The 22,768-nt window shown below is 38.3% G+C and overlaps 1 protein-coding gene across 19 annotated transcripts in view; it reads left to right on the plus strand.

Annotated features, from left to right (window-relative positions):
- The window catches only part of LOC136835021 (RING finger protein 44-like), a 215,644-nt gene that overhangs the window by 187,192 nt on the left and 5,684 nt on the right, over positions 1-22,768 (plus strand). For 14 of the 19 annotated variants that reach the window (XM_067098064.1, XM_067098077.1, XM_067098080.1 and 11 more), the window contains 6 exons: positions 12,014-12,349; positions 14,837-14,941; positions 15,509-15,874; positions 15,989-16,260; positions 16,378-16,548; positions 21,395-21,530. In XM_067098064.1, coding sequence (XP_066954165.1) covers positions 12,014-12,349; positions 14,837-14,941; positions 15,509-15,874; positions 15,989-16,260; positions 16,378-16,548; positions 21,395-21,530 — 1,386 coding nt within the window. The remainder of the gene's footprint in view (positions 1-12,013; positions 12,350-14,836; positions 14,942-15,508; positions 15,875-15,988; positions 16,261-16,377; positions 16,549-21,394; positions 21,531-22,768) is intronic. The other 5 variants (XM_067098068.1, XM_067098075.1, XM_067098062.1 and 2 more) reach the window with 1 other exon arrangement.

Raw genomic sequence — 22,768 nt, forward strand, 5'->3', positions numbered from 1 at the left:
GGTACGGCTACGTCTTTGGCATCTATTTTCCTCGAGCAACCTTTGTGGTTTCTTCCCCTATTACGCTAAGCTTTGGAATTCTCTTCCTCCTTCAAGTTCCTCATTGGACGGGTTGATATCGTTCTCTTCTAGCACTCTGCTGGGCCCGCGTTCGATTCTCCGACCGGCCAAAGAAGAGTTAGAGAAATTTATTTCTGGTGATAGAAATTCATTTCTCGTTCAATGTGGTTCGGATTCCACAATAAGCTGTAAGTCCCGTTGCTAGGTAACCAATTGGTTCTCAGCCACGTAAAATAAATCTAATCCTTCGGGCCAGCCCTAGGAGAGCTGTTAATCAGCTCAGTGGTCTGGCTAAACTAAGATATACTTAACTTCTTCCTCCTCCAGTTCTTCTTCCTTCAGTAAGTGGGCTTTTCGCTTTTTTTTTTCCTGTTGGTGACAAAGCTTTCCTCACTTCTTACTTTTTCCATTTCACTTATCCAGTTGTTATTGGTATTGTTAAAGACGGTAGAACCGGGAGCTGAATATTCATGTTTTATTTTTAGAACCTGGAGCTGAATATTCATGTTTTATTTTTAGAACCGGGAGCTGAATATTTATCTTATTTTTAGAACCGGAGCTGAATATTCATCTTTTATTTTTATTCAGTCTGGTGTTGCAACGGCTGTGGTCACTGATGCTGGTTATTGTGCTGAATGGCGCTCTTCATTCTTCCAGAAACAGAATGATTCATTATTTCTTTGGTATCAATGTCACGGCTACCTCGATTCCTCGTGTGACTCGCCTGATTGACTGATTACCGATAATCACCTTCCGTAAATACTGACATAGAAATGAATAACCTGACTAAAAGTAGAATTAAAACCTTGACTGACACGTGTCACTTAAGTTCCACTCAATAGAGAAGGGACAGGATGAAAAGATTTTATGATGATCTTCCGAAAGAAGACTTTTGCAAAGACCCACAACCACTTGAACAAGGCAGTTACAGGGACCAGGACAATTCGCCGTTAATGAAGCACACCTGGTGTGTTGTTCGCTCTTTTCTCGTTTTATACTTCTAATCCCTCTCCAGAATTCGACCCTGAGTAACTTCTACAATTTCCAGGACTTCACTTTAAAACTGGAAATGCAAAAGGACCACGTGGGGGAAAGTTTCGAAGCGCCACCTATAAAACCGTCCCATGGGTCAGGGAGATTTCATCTGTCCATATGTTCAGTCACTTCCGACAAACAGGTTTTCCTGACTTTTGATACTGTAATAGTAGAAAATAAAATTATTTGGCTAAAAATGGGTTGAATTGCTCATACAATCATTGTTTATAACAAAACGAGGGGAGACTATACTACTGTATGCCATATTTAAAAAGGTTGACTTGTCGGATGCATGCATATATAATATATATATATATATATATATATATATATATATATATATATATATATATATATATATATATATATATATATATATATATATATATATATATATCGTGTGTGCAGTTGTTTTTGTAAAATTTTCTCTGATTATCTGTCATTTTAAAGGAATGTATTTAGATGATACTGACATTAAATGAAGTTGTTCCATTATTAGACGGTATATTGCTTTAGATTACGCTGACCTTGTGCTAGCACAAGCGCTTTTCCAAGACACAATAAGATGTTAAAGAGCCTAAGAGGCCTGATGTGAAGCTCTGGACTCGCCCAGCGAACTTAGAGCAAGTGCGATGAATTACAGGAATATTTCCTCAGTCTTGAACATTTTCCAGTCTCGTGCATTTGCTCATTTTTTGTGTTCCTGGAAGATTCTGGTGGTGGTCCAGCGTGAGTCATGTCTTTAAGACAAGCCAGAAACAGAAGATGCCTGCTGGAGGAGTTATATGACCTAGGAGTGTGTGAGTGTCGGCTTTGCAGATGCTGCGATAGTCGCCTTAGTAATGGCCATGTTGTATAATGACTTATTGTAAAATATGGCGCCTTTTAGGCCCCTGATTTTGTACCTAGGATGTGATAGTCATTTGGAAGTCAGGATTTGGTTTTCCTTATTCAGTTATAGTGTTTATTAATGTAAGGTTGTATTTGGCAGTACACATTAGGAAATTCTGCATCCTTTTTGTTCTTATAGGAGGAAACCTATTTAGCATCCCTCATTACGACTGCAGCTGTTTTTACCTCTACTACTACTACTACTAATAAGTTAAGTACACCTTAGTTTAACCAGACCACTGAGCTGATTAACAGGTCTCCTAGGCCTGGCCCGAAGGATTAGCCTTATTTTACGTGGCTAAGAGCCAGTTGGTTAACCTAGCAACGGGACCTACAGCTTATTGTGGAATCAGAACCACATTATAGCGAGAAATGAATTTCTGTCACCAGAAATAAATTCCTCTGAATAATTCTTCATTGGCCGGTCGGAGACTCGAACTCGGGCCTAGCGGAGTGCTAGCCGACAGCTCTACCGACTCATCCAACGAGGAACTACTACTACTACTATACTACTACTACTACTACTACTACTACTACTACTACTGCATCGTCAACGTGAATATCATCACCCCCTCGTTCGTGCGTCTTCGACGAAGCGAGCGTGGAGCGAGAGCATTGATAATTGACAGGATGTTATTTAAGACGTCATTTTTATTCCTCAAAAAAGGGTGGTTCGAGCGGGTGACAGCAGGGAAAGAAGAAAGGAAGGAAGGAAGGAAGGTCGAGTTTTTATATCGTGTTAGGACGTCGATACGGCTAGGGCACGGTTCCACTATCTGGAAGGAGCGGACTCTCTCTCTCTCTCTCTCTCTCTCTCTCTCTCTCTCTCTCTCTCTGCTATTTGGGGGATCAATGATGTTTCCTTAGTTACGTAAAACTTTAATTTTTAATATAGAGATCTTTGGAAAACAAACAAAGCGCAGTGCGAGGGCCTCAGTCCTTTCCTGCATAATTTCTAAGAGTTGAAAGTCTCCCGGCCCATCTCTCCATTCTTGATAAAAGGTAAGATCAGTATTCTTCTCCTTGTCAGTTGCATTTTCCTCGCTGTGGAATTCTTTTTCTTAGATTCTGCTTCCTCTCGAGTCTTGTAATGATAGTTTTTTTTTTCCTGACGGGTACGTTGAGATTAGACCCCATACTTTTTCATATATATATATATATATATAAATAATGTCCAAACTTGGACGAAAAATCCCCACGCTTACATGGATATAGCCAAGGGGGTTAGATTTCTCTCTCTCTCTCTCTCTCTCTCTCTCTCTCTCTCTCTCTCTCTCTCTCTCTCTCTCTCTCTCTCTCTCTCCGGCTAATCTGTCGCTTTTTTTTTTCGGGATAATTCGTAATTTTATTTTGTATTCCTCTTCGCCTAGTTCACTCAGACCAGGGTTTGAAAAGGGTTTTAGGATGTCCATCCCTTCGGCTTCCACTTATAAAACAAAAAGTACTAATTTTCATAAACACGGAAGAATTGGATATGCCTTGTATAAACGTCTTTTGGCATCGATATTTACATTATTTTTTCTTTGGCGAAGGAAGTGTGTGATGGAAAGGCAGCGAACAAAGTGAAAGAGAAAGTACACTGTCACTGTGTTTATTATTATTACTTTTATTATTATTATCATTAATGTCATTACTATTATTATTATTATTCAGATTTGCTTTTTTCACTTTTCGTTTTTAAGCCCTCTATACCTGGCTTCTGTAACCATCTAAGGTCCCTAGCTGGAAATTAATTGTATGCATTGTGTTTTTTTCACGTAATTGTTATCATTTTTAATATTTTGACTATTCTCAATATTAGTACTGTCATTACCATTATTATAATGACTATTTTTACTACTGCTTCAGCAACTGTGTGGATATTGCCGATTGTCATTTTATCTCGTGTATCTAGATTGTGTGTGTTGTAGGCTAATTGTCTCTACTTTGCATATTCCATGTAAATGGCTCGAGCTGAAATAAAGATTATTATTATTTTTATTATTATTATTATTATTATTATTATTTACTCTTGGAAGGTAACTGTGAGGTTGTTGGGGAATGGGGTTGCGTCGATGTAGTTTTTGTGTAACCATGTTATATGGCTGGATTGCCACCCATTCGCTCAAGGTTAGCTGTGGGTTATAAGATGGTATATGTATGTGTTTGGGTTTGAGATGGTATTTTTGTTTGCGTCTGAGAGAGAGAGAGAGAGAGTTAATGTTATTACTCTTTAGACCAATGACTTTGTCGTGGTATTGTTTTAGTCTTCTGAAAAATACTTCCACCATTATGTCATTACTACCTACATCTTGTTAAGGAAGTGATGCAAATAATTCCATCCTTTTTTTTTCTCCATATCAAGACCACATTCCGATCTCAAGAATGTAAATACCTTTTGTCTGTTTGTTGATAAAACCATCATGTTGACGCAAATAGAGAATGGTGTATTTGGTGGTTAGTCGACTATGGCCGTTTGCAGCCATAGTTTTGAAGGGCATACGGCTAGTAACCTCAAACCAAGAGGTAGAGTTAATATCAAAGAGAATTTTGCCCAAAAGGGCTTTAATTTATGTTAGTGAAGAGTCATTGATAGTGAGGGAGGATAATGCTAGGATGCTCACATAGTTCAGTTAAACGAATTTTGAGATTTCATTTGTTTTTAAACGATTTTCAGCGCGATCGTTATATTAGAAATTCATTGGATAGCTGATGCTGTTCAGTATTACTAATGGTTTATTCAATTCTTGAATTAAGGTGTGATCATTTATAAAAGAAAAATAATGTCCTTATAATACAAACTTTCTAATGGAACAAGCAGAATTATTAATACGGCCATTAACCCGCCAAAGATTAGATTGCAGAGCAAAGAATATTTTGGGAAAAAATTAGGGCTGGCGAAACCAATAGAAAGCACGTAGATAAAAAGTGAGAAAAGAAAGAAAATAAATATTGGCAGACTAAGCAGTCTTATTAAATTTTCAGCGTTGGAAGTTACTGAAGGGAAACACAGCTTCGGTATCTTGCGCTTTGCCTTTTTTACGAAATAGATTTCTCCCATATATATATATATATATATATATATATATATATATATATATATATATGTTTCTATATGTATATATATATATGTATATATATATATATATATATATATATATATATATATATATATATATATATATGTATATATATGTATATATAATTATATGTGTGTAGATATATATGTATATATGAATGTATAGTGTATGCATACTTGTTCATGTATGTTCAATAACTTGACAACGCACAGTAGATACTGACCAAATCACCCGTCACTCTCCCATTTCGTAAGGTCCGTTTTCCGCCGTCGGCCTTCGTGGCCGTCAGTTCCTTTCTCCCCTTTTCGCCCAAAAGATTGGCGTCACCTTCCGAGTTTGCTCCCCTCGCTTCAAAGGTTTATTAGACTTCGTTGTCTTGGCCCGCTCTCTCTCTCTCTCTCTCTCTCTCTCTCTCATGAAGTCTCGTGACACTCGGTAGCACTTCCCTCTTTGGCTACTTATTTATTTTATTTGCCTGTCTTTTTTTCTCTCTTTTTTTTTGCGTCCCTCGTAGCGCGCTTTGATTTCCGCTTTTAGATTCGTCCAGTCATCAGAGAGTGGTTCTGCCCTTTGCTAAATAAAATGAACATCCTGTGAGGTATTTGTCTTATGAATGACGCTATCGATTTTGAGCGTTGAGAGGGGGGGGGAGGGGGATGGACTGAGGAAGGGGGGAGGGTGGTGGTGGTGGTGGTGGTGGTGGTGTGAGGAGGAACCGGTGGTAAGGGTGATGGTTAAAGTTCCCCCACGTCCTGTATTCGCGTTGCGAGCGATGACATTGGTTTTATGCGCGATGCTCTCATGCAGTGTCAAGTTGAATTTATTCATTTCTCTTATTTATTTTAGGCAGCCGAATTTTTCTTCCTTCTAAAGGGGGCTGGGGGAGACGTGGAGATCACTACTCACAATTTCATCTATACTTTTGGGGAAAATCTAAAAGGCGAACAGCGTGTTTAAAAGATTCCACACCATAGAATTTTCATACACCGGGACCGAAGCCTCGTCACCATCATCATCATTATCATCATCACCATCACCATCACCATCACGACAGACTCGTCTGTACCTGCGTGTGCCAGTCACATCGGCAGTATTTTGCATGCACTCCTCCCTTCGTGGATGTTCATGCCTTTGTATCGTAAAACTTGCGTTACTTTCTATCATGCTAACTCTTCAACATTATTTCAAGTTTTAGAGTTACAGCTGTATTGTCCCACATTCTCTGTAATGCAAATGTTCATTTTCTTGAATGAATTTTTTTAATGTCCTCGTCGTGTTTTTATGAATTTCGCTCTTTTATTCTCCGTTACATAGCCCCAATAATTATTGTATCCATTTTATTTTATTTTGTTTACTCCCATATTGCTATTCTAGTCTGACATCCATCAACTCCATCATTCAGTTTTCTTGTCCTTCATTCAACACAACTTTTATTGACTGCTTCGGACACATTCTACTTCTTTCACCAGTCGTTGAAGCTTCTCTCCAGACGTTGTACGATCTGCGGACGTCATCTATTCCACCATATTTTGCAAACTTATGCGTGCGTTTGTTCTCTCCTTGTGTATTCACCTTGTCCATATAAACATTAAATAGCATCCCGATAGGTAACAAACCGTATATAGCATCCATGCACCACACCAGTTAAGTCTGTTTTACTTAGTGTTCCCTTTCTCCGTGGAAATTTGTAATCGACAACTCTGCTGTAAACATTGTACGTCCTCAAAACTTTACACTTTGCATTTTTATCAGTTCTGTAGTGGGCGTTATCAGTGTGCGCGTGTACACTGCGTGCGGGTTCCATTTTACTTTCAGACGTATTGCACAAATGTGAGTCCTGAACACCTGCCGAAGTGTACACCTTCCTCATTGTTTTCTCTCTCTCTCTCTCTCTCTCTCTCTCTCTCTCTCTCTCTCTCTCTCTCTCATATATATATATATATATATATATATATATATATTGTTTATTATTAGTAACTGCAATGCCCTCTTAGCTGAGTAGAGAAAAGCGTTTCCAAAGTGTGAAGAAATCGAGAAATGTTAAGAGGGCATTGTGGTTATTAATGATTATATACGTATCTGGTAAAAAGTCACCAGTAGATCCTAAACACACACACACACACACATATATATATATAATGTATATATATGTGTGTGTGTGTAAAAGGCCCACAATCTCAAGACCCATTCTTAAGCAAGTGTTCCACCAGATACCCTCACCGGACTCGGCACAGGTGGGACCTATAGAAAATTAAAACCAACGACCGATTGACTTATTTCGTCACAGGACAACGGACATTTCCAATCCCACCCATTCAGATGGTATACTCGTTTACCACTTGATTAACAAGAGACATAAATTCCAACTTCAGTTAGTGTTAGAAACGGATTTAACGTCTCAAACACATTCGTGTTTCTCTACACAGAGAATATTGGATTCTTTTAAGATACGAAAAGTTTGACTACGCGCTTCGCTATAGTCTCAAGACGTCAGCTGTACTTTCAGGCGAAAAACGACGAAGTCATACATACCAGAGGCACATAAGGATTCAGATATATCTACTACGCATTGGTAGTCAGTGTAGAGTATGTATAATTTAAAAGTCATCAGTTTTGGGGGAAAATAGTGAGCGGGAGGTTTTGTATCGCTTTCCTATCGGCCTAACAGGGCCAGCAGACAGGCTGTCCATAGAGTCGATGCAAACTATTGCCAATAAATCGGGTGTGGACACTGATACGTTTTTAGTTGCTGACGTCAGTGTCATACATAAGTGATGGATGGCATTAGTCAGTGTAATGCAGACTTGCTTTGCTTGCCAGTTGCGAACTGGCTGCGTTGCATAGAATGACCGAGAAGGGGAAATTGATAATGGATAAATAGATACGAATAAATAAGAAAGTAAAGATTAGTTAAAATAGAAAATAATAACAAGGTATTAATTATTAATATAATTTTTATTTTAATGTTGTGAAATATTAATTTATTATTAATTAATTGAAAATGAACGCATACATGCGATTCACAACTGAAAGGCTTGTAACTTGTTAAGCAAGCTTCCAAAAGTAAGGTGCCCATATTAAATAAGAATACATAATACACAAATATACATAGAGATGTACTTTTGTTATTTTGTTGTTTTCATCTTGTTTCAGTAGCTGGCGAAAGGCTGTAACACCAATGTTATTATTTCTTAGAGAGAGAACGTGCTCTAGTGTATTTGTTTTTTATTTGCTGGGATGGGATTAATATTAAGTGTTATTATTTTTTTAAGCATGTATGTGATTGGGAGATTTGTTATGGACGAAACAGCCAGCCAGACAGTGAGAATATGACAGAATGGCGACGGGCATTAGGGAGATAGACGTACTACCCACCAAGTGTTATCAGTGACGGTCGTACCATGACTCCCGTCCATTCGTTCAGTTTTATGGTTTGAACTCGGCTTAACTGTGTGAGAGCACATATTTCTCTCTCTCTCTCTCTCTCTCTCTCTCTCTCTCTCTCTCTCTCTCTCTCTCTGTTGGTTTGTAATGGACCTAGTTGTGTGAGAGTACATAGTCTCTCTCTCTCTCTCTCTCTCTCTCTCTCTCTCTCTCTCTCTCTCTCTCTCTCTCCACCGCCTTCTTGTTACCCATCATCCTGTGCTCAAGTGGTCCATCACACAAGTGTGGCGTCGTAAGGATAGTGTACGAATTCCCAATATATTTCCAGTAAAGTTTCACCACCTGTTCTATCACTTCCTCGCCTACTGCGCCTTATCTTCTTAATTTCTTTTACTTATTATTTGCTTCTTATCGTGCTCGTTTTTGCTCATATCCTTCCGTAATTCATATGCTGTCCACTTTCTGTTTCCTTGTTTTTCGTTCATAATTGTCTTTTAATCGTTCAATTTTCTAAGTTATTCCATATTTATTTCTTTACACGATCTCCGCTTCTCTCTTTCTTGCTTCACTGGCTGTGACTCAGTGTTAGCGCGTTCGGCTCCGAGATGCCGGCGTTCGATCCCCGATCTCTCTCTCTCTCTCTCTCTCTCTCTCTCTCTCTCTCAACCTGCAGTTTCAAAATGAAGAAGATACCAAACTGTGAGTAAAGGCGTATTCACAATGTAGCTGTCCCTCTTAGTACCCTAAACAGCAGCCAGATAAACCAACATAAACGAGCGGTAGGCTGTTTCACAACAAAGAACAATTCCACGCCATGACTTTCCTTATCTTGCCGGACTAAAATTGACAAAACTAGGGGCAAGTAGCGTAGACACAAACGTTATGCAATAATGTACATCTATGGAATCAATGGGAGACTTAGTACTAAGTCACTGGACTCAGGACTAAAGTTACTGAATTTAGTACTAAGTTATCGGACTTAGTACTTAAGTTACCGTAATTACTACTAAACTTACTGGATTTAGTACTAAAGTTACCGGCAAAACAGATAAAACCACAAGCCTTCGCTCATTCATTTCTGCAGTCCTAGAACCGTTGTTGGTTGCTCTCTAGACCCAACTTGCACTGTGACAGAATCCAGCCGAGATTAGATTGCTCGTCCCTCGTCCTCTCAGCTTACTTCCTGTTAAACTTTTGGAATGGACTCCCCTCGGTACATTTCAGCTGTCCTCACTGGATGTGGCACCTTGTCTCCAAACCCAAAGTCATATATGACATTATTGCTGTCAATAACTACTTTCAGGATCGGAATCCACGTATAGTACGACGGAGACTGGACGAGGTAGTCCATACCTCTGAAGGGGCGGAACTCTCTCTCGCTTAGTTCATTGGTATCATGCGCCCGCATAATAGTTGATTATTTTCATTTTTTTATATATTCCCCGTATTTTTCAGTCACGTGAGAGAGAGAGAGAGAGAGAGAGAGAGAGAGTCAAAATCAAAAGTCAGTATTCTTTATTCCATTAAAAATGGTCATCACATACATTTCATTATTCATTCTAAGGAAACGTAAGTCCATTCATTTATTGATAAAAAGTTCGTACATAAGCAATATTCATTATCAAAAAGTACTTATATCTAGTACACATGTGGTGTATTGCGAGAGAGAGAGAGAGAGAGAGAGAGAGAGAGAGAGAGAGAGAGAGAGAGAAAGTGCATATCTGTAGATCGTGAACTCGGATTAAACATAGTCAGAGAACGATAGACGAAGGTACATAATTGGAAGAAACAGCCAGGGGGCGAAACAAAGAGAAGGATATTGATTGAGGGACGAGGCGAAGGAAGCATGAATGGAAGCTGGCCTTGGAGAGAGAGAGAGAGAGAGAGAGAGAGAGAGAGAGAGAGGTGTTCTTCTCAAGGAAGAAACAAATATATACAGTTTTTCAGTCTAACAGGATTGGGGTTTGGAATTTGCGCCGGAGTCCTTTTATTTTATATTTATTTGATTATTATTATATATATATTGAGGTGGGAAGACAAGTGACACTGAAATGGAGTGTTTGAAGGCATTGAAGTGTGTGTGTATATACTGTATATATGTGTATATATACATACACATATATATATGTGTATATACATACATGCATATATATATATATATATATATATATATATATATATATGTGTGTGTGTATATATATAGTTTTTTCTCAATATTTGGGAAGGTCGACGGAACGGGAGAAACCTGATCCCTGTTTGGCTTTCTGGATGAAAGAATAAAAATAAGATTGAAGGGCAAAAGTTGTGCCTAAGGAAACATTTACAGGAATCAGGGAAATAGGAATCTCCACAGCTTGACAGTAAAGGGAAAAATGCTTCGATTTGTTATGTATTCAGGAAATTAATTTGAAACATGGTAGCCTGACAGGTGTTCTGGGATGGCTTATTAGCCGAGTAAGAATTGTTTAGCTTTTGGAGTTATCTGGGTGATGGTGTTAACTATATATATATATATATATATATATATATATATATATATATATATATATATATATATATATATATACATACATACAAAATCTTTTGAACTTTAAAAGGATTTGTGAACCATTCAGGCAAACAATTCATGCGTAAATATTATTAAGAGTTCCCGTTCGATTCTCTTGCAACGGTTGCAAGAAACCAAAGTTGATCACAATGACTTGAGCCGTTCCTTGTACTGTATTGTTATCGATCTGGTCCAAGTAGACCTCCTCCTTCGTCTTCTGTCAACAGTGTGTTCTCCGAAGACTCTTATTGAATTTGGCCTCTTCCTGAATGCTCACTGCAGCCGTTTCCTAAACACTTTCGTCCGTCCGCCTCAAGTCTTCGGCTAGAAGCGTGTCTCGCTGAAAACGAAAGGCTAAAAGATTCTCTCTCTCTCTCTCTCTCTCTCTCTCTCTCTCTCCAGGTTTTCGTATGCGACCTGGATCTTGTAGACGATGGTGGCTGTGACAGATGCTCCGAATAGAAAAGATGTATGCTGGTTTTGTTTTTATGTTAATAAAACAGCCCTCCGTTTAGCATTCTGTCATCCTTCACCTTTATACCCATTTCCCTTCTCGTTTCTTCATTCCGATAAGCTTCTTTCTTCGTTTGCTTTTACCTTCTTTCCCCTACTACACATCTTTAACTTGAAATGAGAGAGAGAGAGAGAGAGAGAGAGAGAGAGAGAGAGAGAGAGAGAGAGAGAGGGGGAATTATCTGAGGATCAAAACCACCCCACTGGGGTTGGGGAATTACCTCGTCGAGGCACTTCCCCACAGAGAGAATGAAATGCTTGTAAATGGGGTCGACTGTGATTTAACTGAATTTAGTGAAAAGTTGCAAATTTTGACAAATTTCCGTGGAATAAGATGAAAATAACCATTTCATCTGAAGTATTGTAGGCGGTATTGTGTTTAAAGAATTTTATAAACAAACCTGAGGCTGTTTGTTTTACCTCTGAAACAGAAAACAGACTTTATAATTATAATAACATGAAATACAGATGTTGCAGTTGTTATTGGTGCTAATTTTAACAGCTGTTTACTTTTATCCTGCAGGTGCCTGTCTCATTGGCCATGTCGAGCATGAACAGTGGAGGAGGGCACCACCAGTATCAGCAGCAGCAGCAGCAACAACAACAACAACAGCTACAACAGCAGCAGCAACAACAGCAGCAGCAGCAGCAGCAACAGCAACATCATCATCAGCAACAACAGCAACAGCAGCAGCAGCAGCAGCAGCAGCAGCAGCACCAACATCAACAACACCAGGCCGTCCATATTCATACCAGTACCCGGGGTCCCTCGTCAATGATGTGCGCGACTCCAACGCAACCTCACCATCACACACATCACCTGAGTGGAACACCTCACATGCAGCCACCCACCCATCAGGTGTGCACAGTCTCTCTCTCTCTCTATCTCTCTCTCTTTGACTTTGTTTTATGCATAATGAAACAAAATGGCATGAAACCCTGTTCACAAAAGGGAGCTCTTATATTATGTAGCTTCCAGTTCCAGTCTTTAAGGTTTTATCCTCAGTAGTCATCAAGTCCAGTCTTTTATCTCTTGTACTTTGTAGCCATCATCATGTCCAGCTTCTGAGCTCTTATACAGTACTCGGTAGCCATCAAGTCCAGACTTTGAACTTCATACTCTGTAGTCATCAAGTTCAGTCATTGAGTTTGTTTACTCAGTAGCAATGTAGCCATTTGTGTTTAAGTTCTTGTACTCTAGCCTCCAATAAGTCCAGTCTTGGAGTTTCTGTACTTTGTATCCACCAAGTCCAGTATTTGAGCTTTTGCACTTTGTAGCCTTCATCAAGCTCATATACTCTGTAGCATCTTCAAGCCCAGCTTTTGAGTTGTTGTACTCTTGTAACCATCATAAGTCCAGTCTTTGAGTTTTTGTACTCTGTAGCCATCATCAAGTCCAGTCTTTGAGTTCTTGTACTCTGTAGCCATCATCAAGTCCAGTCTTTGAGTTCTTGTACTCTGTGGGCATCATCAAGTTCAGTCTCTTAGTTCTTATATTCTGTAGCAGTTATTAAGTCCAGGTTTTGACCTTTTGTTCTCTAGCTCACAAGTCCAGTTTTTGAGCTCTTGTACTCCATAGCCCCCATAAATTGCATTCTTTGATCCCTTGTATTCTGAAACCAACATCAAATCTAGCCTTTGAGCCCTTGCACTCTGTAGCCTTTATCAAGTCCAGTCTTTGAGCTCTTCTACTCTGTAGCCGTCATCAAGTCCAGTTTTTGGACTCTTTTACTATGTAGCCATTGTCAAGCTCAGCTTTTTGATATCTTGTATTCTTTAATTGTCAAGTCCAGCTTCAGAGCTTTTGCATTCTATAGCTATCAAGTTGAGTTTGTCATCACGTCCAGTCTAAATTTAAGCTCTTATACTCTAGCTATCATGTTCAGTGTATGAAGGAAAGTGTTAAAAATAGAATTTTATGGAGAATTTGAAGTTGTTCAACAGGTTAGTAAATGTTGAGAGAAAAGTTAATGAACAAGTGGATCTCAGAATAAAAGATGCAAATGTAGAAACGTTATCTGATGTGTGTGCATTCTTGGGTTGATGGAGAGAGTATTTTGAAGATTTTTGAATTTTGGATGTGGATGAGAGGCAGAGCTGAAAGATGGAAGTGGAAAGGGATAGTGTAACTTTGAGAATGCTTGTGGAAGTGACTGTTGAGGACATGAACATAGAAACTCATCAGGAGCCAATGTTATTACCAAAGGAAAGGTGCAGTACAGTATAGTTGTGGTAATGTAATTACTGGCTAACTAGGTTTGTAACTTTGCCTGTATGAGGGAAAGTTTCCAGATTAATGGATTAGGAATAATTGTTCTGTTGTATAAAGGTAAAGTTAATTGGGGTAATGGTTAGACTATGAGAATAACAATCCTTCGTACACCAGGGAGGGTGCATGTTAGGATTTTTATTGAGAATGTAAGACAGATGATGGGAGGACTGATAGGAGAAGAACAGTTTTATTTTAGACAAGGAAGAGGATATGTGGATCAAGTGATCATTTTAAAACAATTATTTGAAACATTTGAAAGCAAAGCAGAAGAATTGCATAGAAGGTAAGTTGTTGAGAGATGTTAAAAGTTTTTATAACAGGTGAAGAGTGTGTTGTAATAAGTAGATAAGAAACTTTTCAGTATTGTTAAGGATGGAGTGATGCAAGAGTCAGAGAAAGGACAGAAGATATTGGTGCAAAGTTGTGGAATAGGAAAATGAATCACAGATATCTTGTAGAATGGTTGGTGTTTGCAGGTGATACAGTGTTGAATGGGAATAGAGGAGAAAAACCTCACTCTTTGTGCTACAGCACGAATTAAATCAGGGCAATGTATTCTAATTAAAAGATTAGGAACTGATGAGTTTGAACAATTTTAATTATTTTGATATTACAGTAATGGCTTTGGTGCTCTTTTGCATTTTGTAAAATACTGTGACATCCACAAAGGGGGTGAACTACCTAGGCTCATTAGTTTATGTATTCTATGAATTTTGGACCTATTTCTTGTACTGATATAACTCATTGGCAGAGGTAATAGCAATGTAGCTGCAAATTATACTTTTATTAATTGTTGTTTGGAACTGTCTTCTTCACTCCCTTCTCTTCTTACTTGGCTTGTGCCGACTTCATCTTGTTTGTTTGGATAGTTCACCACTCTGATAAGCTCCCAGGTGGTAATTATGTAAATGTATATGCCATTACACCAACTTAGCATATAGAATCCGATTTGAAATTATGAAAATTTTAAAAATAACATATGCAATCCCATTTAACATGATAGAAATTTCATTTGAAGCAGCTCTGCAGCACTTAACTTTCATTAACCGCTAATCATTATTTGTTACCTTTCAGATGGGAGGAGCAAGTGGAGGTAGCTACAGCAGTGTCCCCCGTCTACACCATTGCAATGTGCACTCCTTTTTGTGTTCTAACCCTCCCCTCCATCATCAATACCAGGTAACTCAGTTTTTAGAGCAGTGGTGCTGAACACTAACTTGTATGCCTTAGTGGAGCAATGCTCAGTTTATTTTTTTGCATTTTGCTTTGAAATGGTAAACTATTATGTTGAGAGTTGAAATATGGCCTTAGTTTTGTAGCCTTTAAGTTTTTATATTTGGATGCATTCTGTCTTGTTCATCTGTAAACTTTCTGTCACTTGGCCTGTGTTATTTTGTTGATTTGAAGCTATTTTTCAGAAAAGAAAGAATGATTATTACTGCTTGCTTGTACATTATCGCAAGAATGCTCTGAAAATGAGCATCAACAGTTTTCACTGAATCTTTTTTGAAATCTCCAGGACATTAATCAATTTTCAAAACAAATAAGTGGGCAGTGAAAAGGCAGGGACCTCACATTGGAATGTAGTGGTAATTATTTTTACATATTGAAAATCATCACTCGTTATGAGTATTTAATGAAGCTTCTGTCTCTCCATAGAAGTGAAGATCCTAACAGTAAGATATCTTTTTATGCTGTAAAACAATAAAATTGTATTTTTCCCAACATTTATAATATTTTTTTCAGATGAATGGAGGTTGCCTTGGTCCCCAACATCATTATGGCCCAATGGTCGCACCAAGTCACCATACAGCTACGCCACTTCTGACTCCCGCAGGCCCACCTCATTTGATGACCACCACCCCACAGCCACCTCATACCCACACCTCTATCTATGGGCAGGCACCAATGGGAGTGGCTCCCCCACAAGCCGTCCCAACTCACCTCACTGCCGTTCCTGGGCAACTTTCGGCAGCGCCTCAAAGTTTAGGAGTGGGTGTTCCTCCTCAGCTACCCCCACAGCACCATCATCATGCACATCAACAGCCCACTCCGCCTCTTGTTGCATCTTTTCCTGCCCACACACATCTACATCAACTTCATCATTTACATGTAAGGAATACCCATTTGTATTTTTGTTATACATGTACCATCCGGAATGAGATTTTGGTGGCTGGTTTTATGCTACTTTTAATGTGTATTGAATTTTTATCATTTTACTATCAGGCTAGCAGTGGAAGTGGCGGTGGTGCTCGAGGGGCCAGTGTTGACATGCTTGGCCGGGGTCTGTACCGTGGTCCTGGTCAAGGCCATGGCCTTGGTAGAGTAAGAGGACCCCGTGGAAGCAATGGAAGTAGTTTGGGTGGTAGTAGACGCAGTAGTTCCAGCTGGCGAGGGAATTCTCTGCCCCCTGCTGCCCCTCCCCCTCCTCCCCCACCACCTCTTCCTAGTGCTGCAGCAGCAGCCGCAACTTATCCTGGCATTCTTTTACATTTCTTGTAAGTTTGTTATGTGAGTTTTTATATCTTACTGGGTTTTTATGAATTAATGGTAGCATTATACAGCATGTTGGAAATACTGTTTAAACCGTTATTTTCTTTTTTATTTTTTGTTAGGGCTATGTTGTCTCATCCATCATTACACCAATACAGTGTGGTTGACCCAGTACCTGCAGAAGCTCCAGACACAGAAAATTATGAAGCTTTATTACATCTGGCAGAGAGGCTTGGTGAAGCCAAGCCTAGAGGCCTTTTGAAGACCATGATTGACCAGCTCCCGTCCTATAGGTAAGTGGTTATTGTGCCAGTATGGAAGACAGACCATTTACTGTACATTTAATTCAAATTTTGCTACATTGTCTGGTATAGTGCAGTGTTAGCCAAAAGATGAGTCATGATCATTCTTGAGTCACCCTCTCACATGAGGATCCCACACCAAAGGGAGTTCTCTTGCATATGACAGTAAAGTCAGTACTGTCTCAACATTTGTGTGTTGCAGGCATGCTTGTTAAGTATGTTTTTCTCACACTTTTCTCCTATGACACATATTGGATAAGATTGGTTTAGAGTTTTGCACATATTGTTGTGCCGTTTACTTATTATCTATACCTTGGTTTCTTCCATCTTATTTATACAACTTCTTTAATGTTGTTTTTCACCTCCCATAATAAAACCAGTCTTTCAGTGCTGCCCCATGAGCATAGAAATGTGACTCATTGGTCTGCTTAAACATATTTATAATGAGGATATTCTATGTATCATGGCAAGTAGGAGCACAGCAGAATGATTATCATACTTATATCAGTTTGTTCTTGTAGATTTTGGGGATATTCACTTGTGTGGAGACTAAAGCCTTAATTGGTCCTTGAGTTGATAACTTTTTCAATTTCCCTTCTTTGTACTGGATGTACTGTAGATAAAGTGGTTGTAAACCAGGTCTTTCAGGACTAAAATACAATAATAATGTCTCATTGTAGATTCTTTTTATGACTTTGGGCCTTTGATGGTTAAGGTAAGGGCCAGTCATTGTTACTTCCTTTGTTATAGTGTAGGACAGTGGTTACTATGACAGAACCTTGCTTCAGAAATTTTATATGGGCTTCAGTGACATTCTGCAACATCATTTGTGATTATGCCACCTTTGTGGGTCTGTTTTAATGTACCTCATAAAGTAATCTGATGATCTTGGTCAGGAGAACTGATTTTGCTGACAACACAGAAACACCATGAACACTGCAAGGAATATTTAGGCATGCTAAATGACTGCCTAAATAAGGATAACCATGAAGAACTAGAGAAAACAAAAGGATAACTTATCAAGATGGTGTGATATGCTGTTCACATTTTAATATAGATAGTATTAGCCCAGACACAAATAATCAGACAACATGGAGCCCTAATGTTACAACACTGGTTGGGAGAGGTGAGCAATTTCAGTATACCCTATAGCCTTAAGTTTCTTTATGAGGTCTTTGCTTAACAAGACATAGGACACTCCTATTAATATTTGTTATTTTTTTTTATTCTCCTTACCATGTGTAGCATCCAGTCTCACCTCTCCTGTTGGAGGATCCCAAGGAGCTACCATTCCATTGTTCATGTATGCTTTGTTGTGTAGAATTGCTGGACTTCAGTTAACTTATACCAAGGATAAGTAAATTTATCCATGTAAACATTCAAGCTTATAGATCAGCTTTATTGAAGAACAGGATGGTTTAGGGACTCAGTATAACATAGTTGTTCTTTTAATGTTTTCTAAGAACACTATTACTGTACCAGCAATTAAACCTATGAAATTAGGTCTCTTGATGATCATAAGGTATTTCTGGGAACCAGAAAAATCTTTGGAAAAAGATTGATTGGATCCTTTAAAGATGAGTTGCCAGGTCCCTGGAAGGAGAGCTGTTTTGCATCATGGAGGAGGATGGGCTGAGATGCATCAAGGAATCACTGGACTGTTTATTGAGAATACTGCAAAGTATCTCTGGTTGCTAAAGTGAAGAAGATTACCTCCTCCTCGGCTCAGGTGATTACCTCCTCCTCGGCTCAGGTGAGGGAACATTGTGGCTTAGTAAAGTATGAAATGGAACCATAGCAATCAATCTCTCCCATTATTGGTGCATATTTTCTTGCCTTAAGTAATGATGATTTGCTTTCACTGGCTGTTGGAAATCAAAGACCAACTTGAAGGTCTGGCTGAGTGGCTGTGAGCAGCACTGATAGCCAGCATCAAGTCACTCTAAGGTGGCCCTGGTTTGAGAGAGAGACACATCATTAGACAGGAAGTTCTTTCATAATTGTAAGGATGAGGAATTCAAACATTTCAGAGAGCAGGAGCATGAGCAATTCAGTTCCTTCTCTTCAGCTGGAACCAAGACCAAACAATTCGAGGTCAAGGACAGCATACCAGAGGAAATGGCTTTCCTCTTTGGAGTAGGTTAGGTCAGGTGAGCACACCTGTTAGCAACAAACTGGGCATAAACTGGATTTCCAGTAATGTTAATCATACAGGCATTACAGTGGAAGGTTTGCCTGGTATAAAAGGATATCTGCATTGATGCTTTTTTACTAAGTAACAAGATTCCCTTTTTTTTTGTGATCACTAAGTGATAATTATGAAATACAGTAATACTTGATACAACCACCACAAGGACAAAAATTATCATAAATGCTGTACATAGTACACAATTAAATAGCTCCCAGAGTGCAAGGTACTGTGAAATGCAAAGAGCTAAGAAGATAAAACAGCATCACAGACTGAACAAGACAGTGATGGAAAGTTTAACTCAAAAAGCAAGGAGAATACATTAAGAATGCACAATGTGAATTCTGGTTAATTAAAGAATAACAGTCATTCTTCACTGATACTAGCTTAAATGCAGGGTGCTCTAGGTGACAATGCCTGGATTTAGCAAGAACCTAAATGGGTGCTAACCAGCAATGTGAGCTATCTCCAATATTAACTCAGTTAACCCATGACAAAAAAAAAAAAAAAAACACTGTCATGAAAAGAGCTAAAAGTACTGTTCAGTATTAACACTAAAACACTGAAAGCTTTAGAACCCTTCATAGCAAAAATGAAGTTGGTACAGCACTTGTGCATCCTGTGCCAATGACTGGAAGGCAGTTGTCACTTCCCACAGAACATTCATCATGTCATAAGGAAAAATGTAATACTGTAGAGAGCAAGCATAAGATGATGAAAAGTGAAAAATTAATAGCCAGATGAATATTTTCAAATTCTTCTACAGAGAATGAGTGGAGTGTACAGAGAATGAGTGGAGCTATGGTTGAGACTTAGTTTATCTACTTGCTATATGTTGACAGTGTTCATTTGATTTTGTAGAAGTTTGTTTTTGTCTGAGTGTATATACTGTGGACAGAGTAAATGGGCACTATGAGTCATATTATTACTAACCATAGCAGATCAATAACACTTCAGGATATTTGATGTAAGTATTTAGAAGACATCATCCTGGAGGCTACAGATGGTGGAGGATACATAAAATCTGCAAGATTAATGGTTAAGATTCCCTCCAGCACAATTTTCTCCCAGTCGACATGAATGTTACGTAGTTCTGGCATCACCTGGTGCCCTATTTGGTAAAGAGGCTCTCTCCAAAGAGAAATACTGAGTTGAGAGAATAACTCAGAACTTTTTTGATGGCTCTTGATGACTCAGTTTTTGGCAAACACCTCCATACTGGGAAGCGAGTAAAATTGAAATTAAATGCTACGATTTTTATCAATAAAAAAATCTAGTTTAAAGAGAAGTTCCAATGATTTTTCAAAAATATTTTTTCATTGCATACCCATTACTTATAATATAGCTCAAAGTTTTGGTGTGCAACATCTTGGGTGCACCCAGTTCTTGTTTAATACACAAAAGAAAAACAGCAGCCAGTCAGAAGTTCTGTGGACAATCAACTGAGAAATGCAATACAGTCACTCATACTCACAGTTAAAAGAGCTCCTAATCATTGCACAGTACAGTATAGGTAAAATTGACTGTATACAGCCATTTAGAGACATGTCAACAGAAACTAAATCAACTAGTTATAAGTTTTGCATTTTTGAAACAATCATTATTGTGGACTATTCTCTGGAAGTCTGTATTTAGTGGTTTATTGTTTTTAGATGAATAGAGTAAGGATTCATTGTAAATGAACTGAATTAAAAGTTCCTCATCGTGGGAGTTTCATTTTGCTGTTGAGATTATGCTCATGATATGTTACAGTAAATATTTTAAGATGGAACCAGAAATTTGTAGTGGCTACTAAGTAGGATTTTAATAAATACATTCACTATCCTAATATCTTGTTAATCCAGTGCAATAAGGCCTTCATGAACATTGTCGTTATCCAGATATCCTCTTTTTCCAAAACGTTCCTTGTTATTTTCTAACACACATGCTATTATTTATGTGGAACAACCATATCTCAGCCCCAGAGGATAGCTCAGTTGCTCATACAAGTGTAAGGCCTCAACTATCCAAGCTCTCAGCTTTAGTATTTTTTGGTGCCAATATGAAGTTTCTTCATTCAGATAGTCTTCCTGTGTCTGGAAGCATTGTTAAGTTTTTGTAATAATAGGGTTTATTATATTACAGTATTTACTTCATGTATAATTATTGATCTTTCTTGAAATGTAAGGATAAATAATCTTGTAATTAGGTGAATCAGCAAAAGAAACATTTGAAAGTCATAAGTTGTTGCTTTTATTGCATGGTTTGAACATTCTTGACTCTACACTATATTAGGAAGCATTCAGGGAAGTTTTGCGATCTTTGGCAAGGCAAGTGTCTCATTTAAGCAGCTTTTGTGGTTGTTATAATTTGATTTTTGTGTTATACTGTAAACTAATTTTCATGGAATTACTTTGAATTTCTCAAGTTGTTCCTAACATTGTGGATAAAAGCATGTACATTAGATGCAAACAAACCTGTTTTAACTCATATTTTGAAGGTACTCATAGAAACCCACTCAGAAGTATGGACAGCCTCTATTGCCAAGTGATGAAGAACTTTTGCAGCTTTCTTTTGTCATAGCAGACGAATATCCAAAGGGTAGAAAATTACTGTATACTTGAATATTATACATTTGGCCATATGTCAATTATCAGTTTTAATTTTCAGGTATACTGGGGAGAAATCTGATACAAAACAGACAACTTGTGTTATTTGCATGTGTGATTTTGAGCTTCGTCAGATGCTACGTGTCTTACCATGTTTGCACGAGTTTCATACCAAATGCGTTGATAAGTGGTTAAAGGTAAGTTGCTCTGCTGCAGCTTTATTTTGGTGATGCACTATTAGGGGTCTTGGTTGTCTTGGGGTCTGTATTTGGCTAGTGATTTGGGTTGGTGAAATTATCCTCATTATAGAGTAACAGCGTTCCAGATCCTTTTTGTCTCCCATGTAGCGCTTGTGTCATCTGAACACCAAGATCCCTGTTTTATTTTTATGGGCACCACAAAAATCAGTTGCATGATTTTTAAAGCTTACATTGGGTACAATTACTGAAAATGGGATTTGCTATTAATGTCTTACAGAGTAGATATTTAATTTTTGACTGTTTTATTATTCTTTCTCTCACCTTATGACCACTCTATATGTCTTCCTACTACCATATTATGTCCAGTCAGCAGGCTTTGATAGATCATGTGTAGAGCAGTGTACAATATTTTCATGTATTTTAACATATTTCTTTATTACTGTAAGGTGATTATTCTCAAGATAATTGTGTGTGCTCGCTTAGACATCAGATAATAGATATTTATGATTCTGGGACAATCAGGTAGCAAAGCATGGGTTTTTTTCACAGTGCAATTTTCCCAGTGTATTGACCACGTTGTATCGTATACTAGCCCTCACCCACTAACAGTATTGCTTCTCTTATTTCTTATTAGAGGCGAAAGTGTGCATGAAGGCTGCTGTGACATACCAGTACCGTTGCCATTTTGTCCTCTAAGTCGAGTGGGCTCCTTCATGTCAGTGGCAGATATCATATTGTGCCCTCTCCTCCCTCAAGCTTATCACCTGAATACTAGACTTCTGAAGCTCCTCTCTCTTTCATTCTCTGTTTATTCCTGTCTCTCTCTCTCTCTTTCTCGCTCTCTGTGTTTCTCTCTCTCTCTCTCTCTCCCTCTCTCTCTCTTTCTCTGTCTTTCTCTCTATCATGTACTTTGATTCTAAGGCCAGATCTTTTTAAAAATATCTTCATACAACCTTAGCTATGTATCCATAATAGCCTCATCCCTTTAGCTCAGCTGGTTAAATTTAGTGGATGAGTCATCATTTACCTTATATGAATGAGTCCTGATTATTTTATTTTATTCCATTAAACATTTTGTATGATTATGGCTATAGATGGAGGTAGAGCATATCAACTGAGGCATGCTAGTCTTCCTGCTATTAAGATCACTGTTGCTCGTTATTATCACGTTATGTTTAAATTATAGTTTCTTTTAAAAACCTCTTCTTATTTGAATTGATATGTTTATAAAGCAA

Source organism: Macrobrachium rosenbergii, chromosome 54, assembly GCF_040412425.1.
Source record: "Macrobrachium rosenbergii isolate ZJJX-2024 chromosome 54, ASM4041242v1, whole genome shotgun sequence".
Lineage (NCBI taxonomy): Eukaryota > Metazoa > Arthropoda > Malacostraca > Decapoda > Palaemonidae > Macrobrachium > Macrobrachium rosenbergii.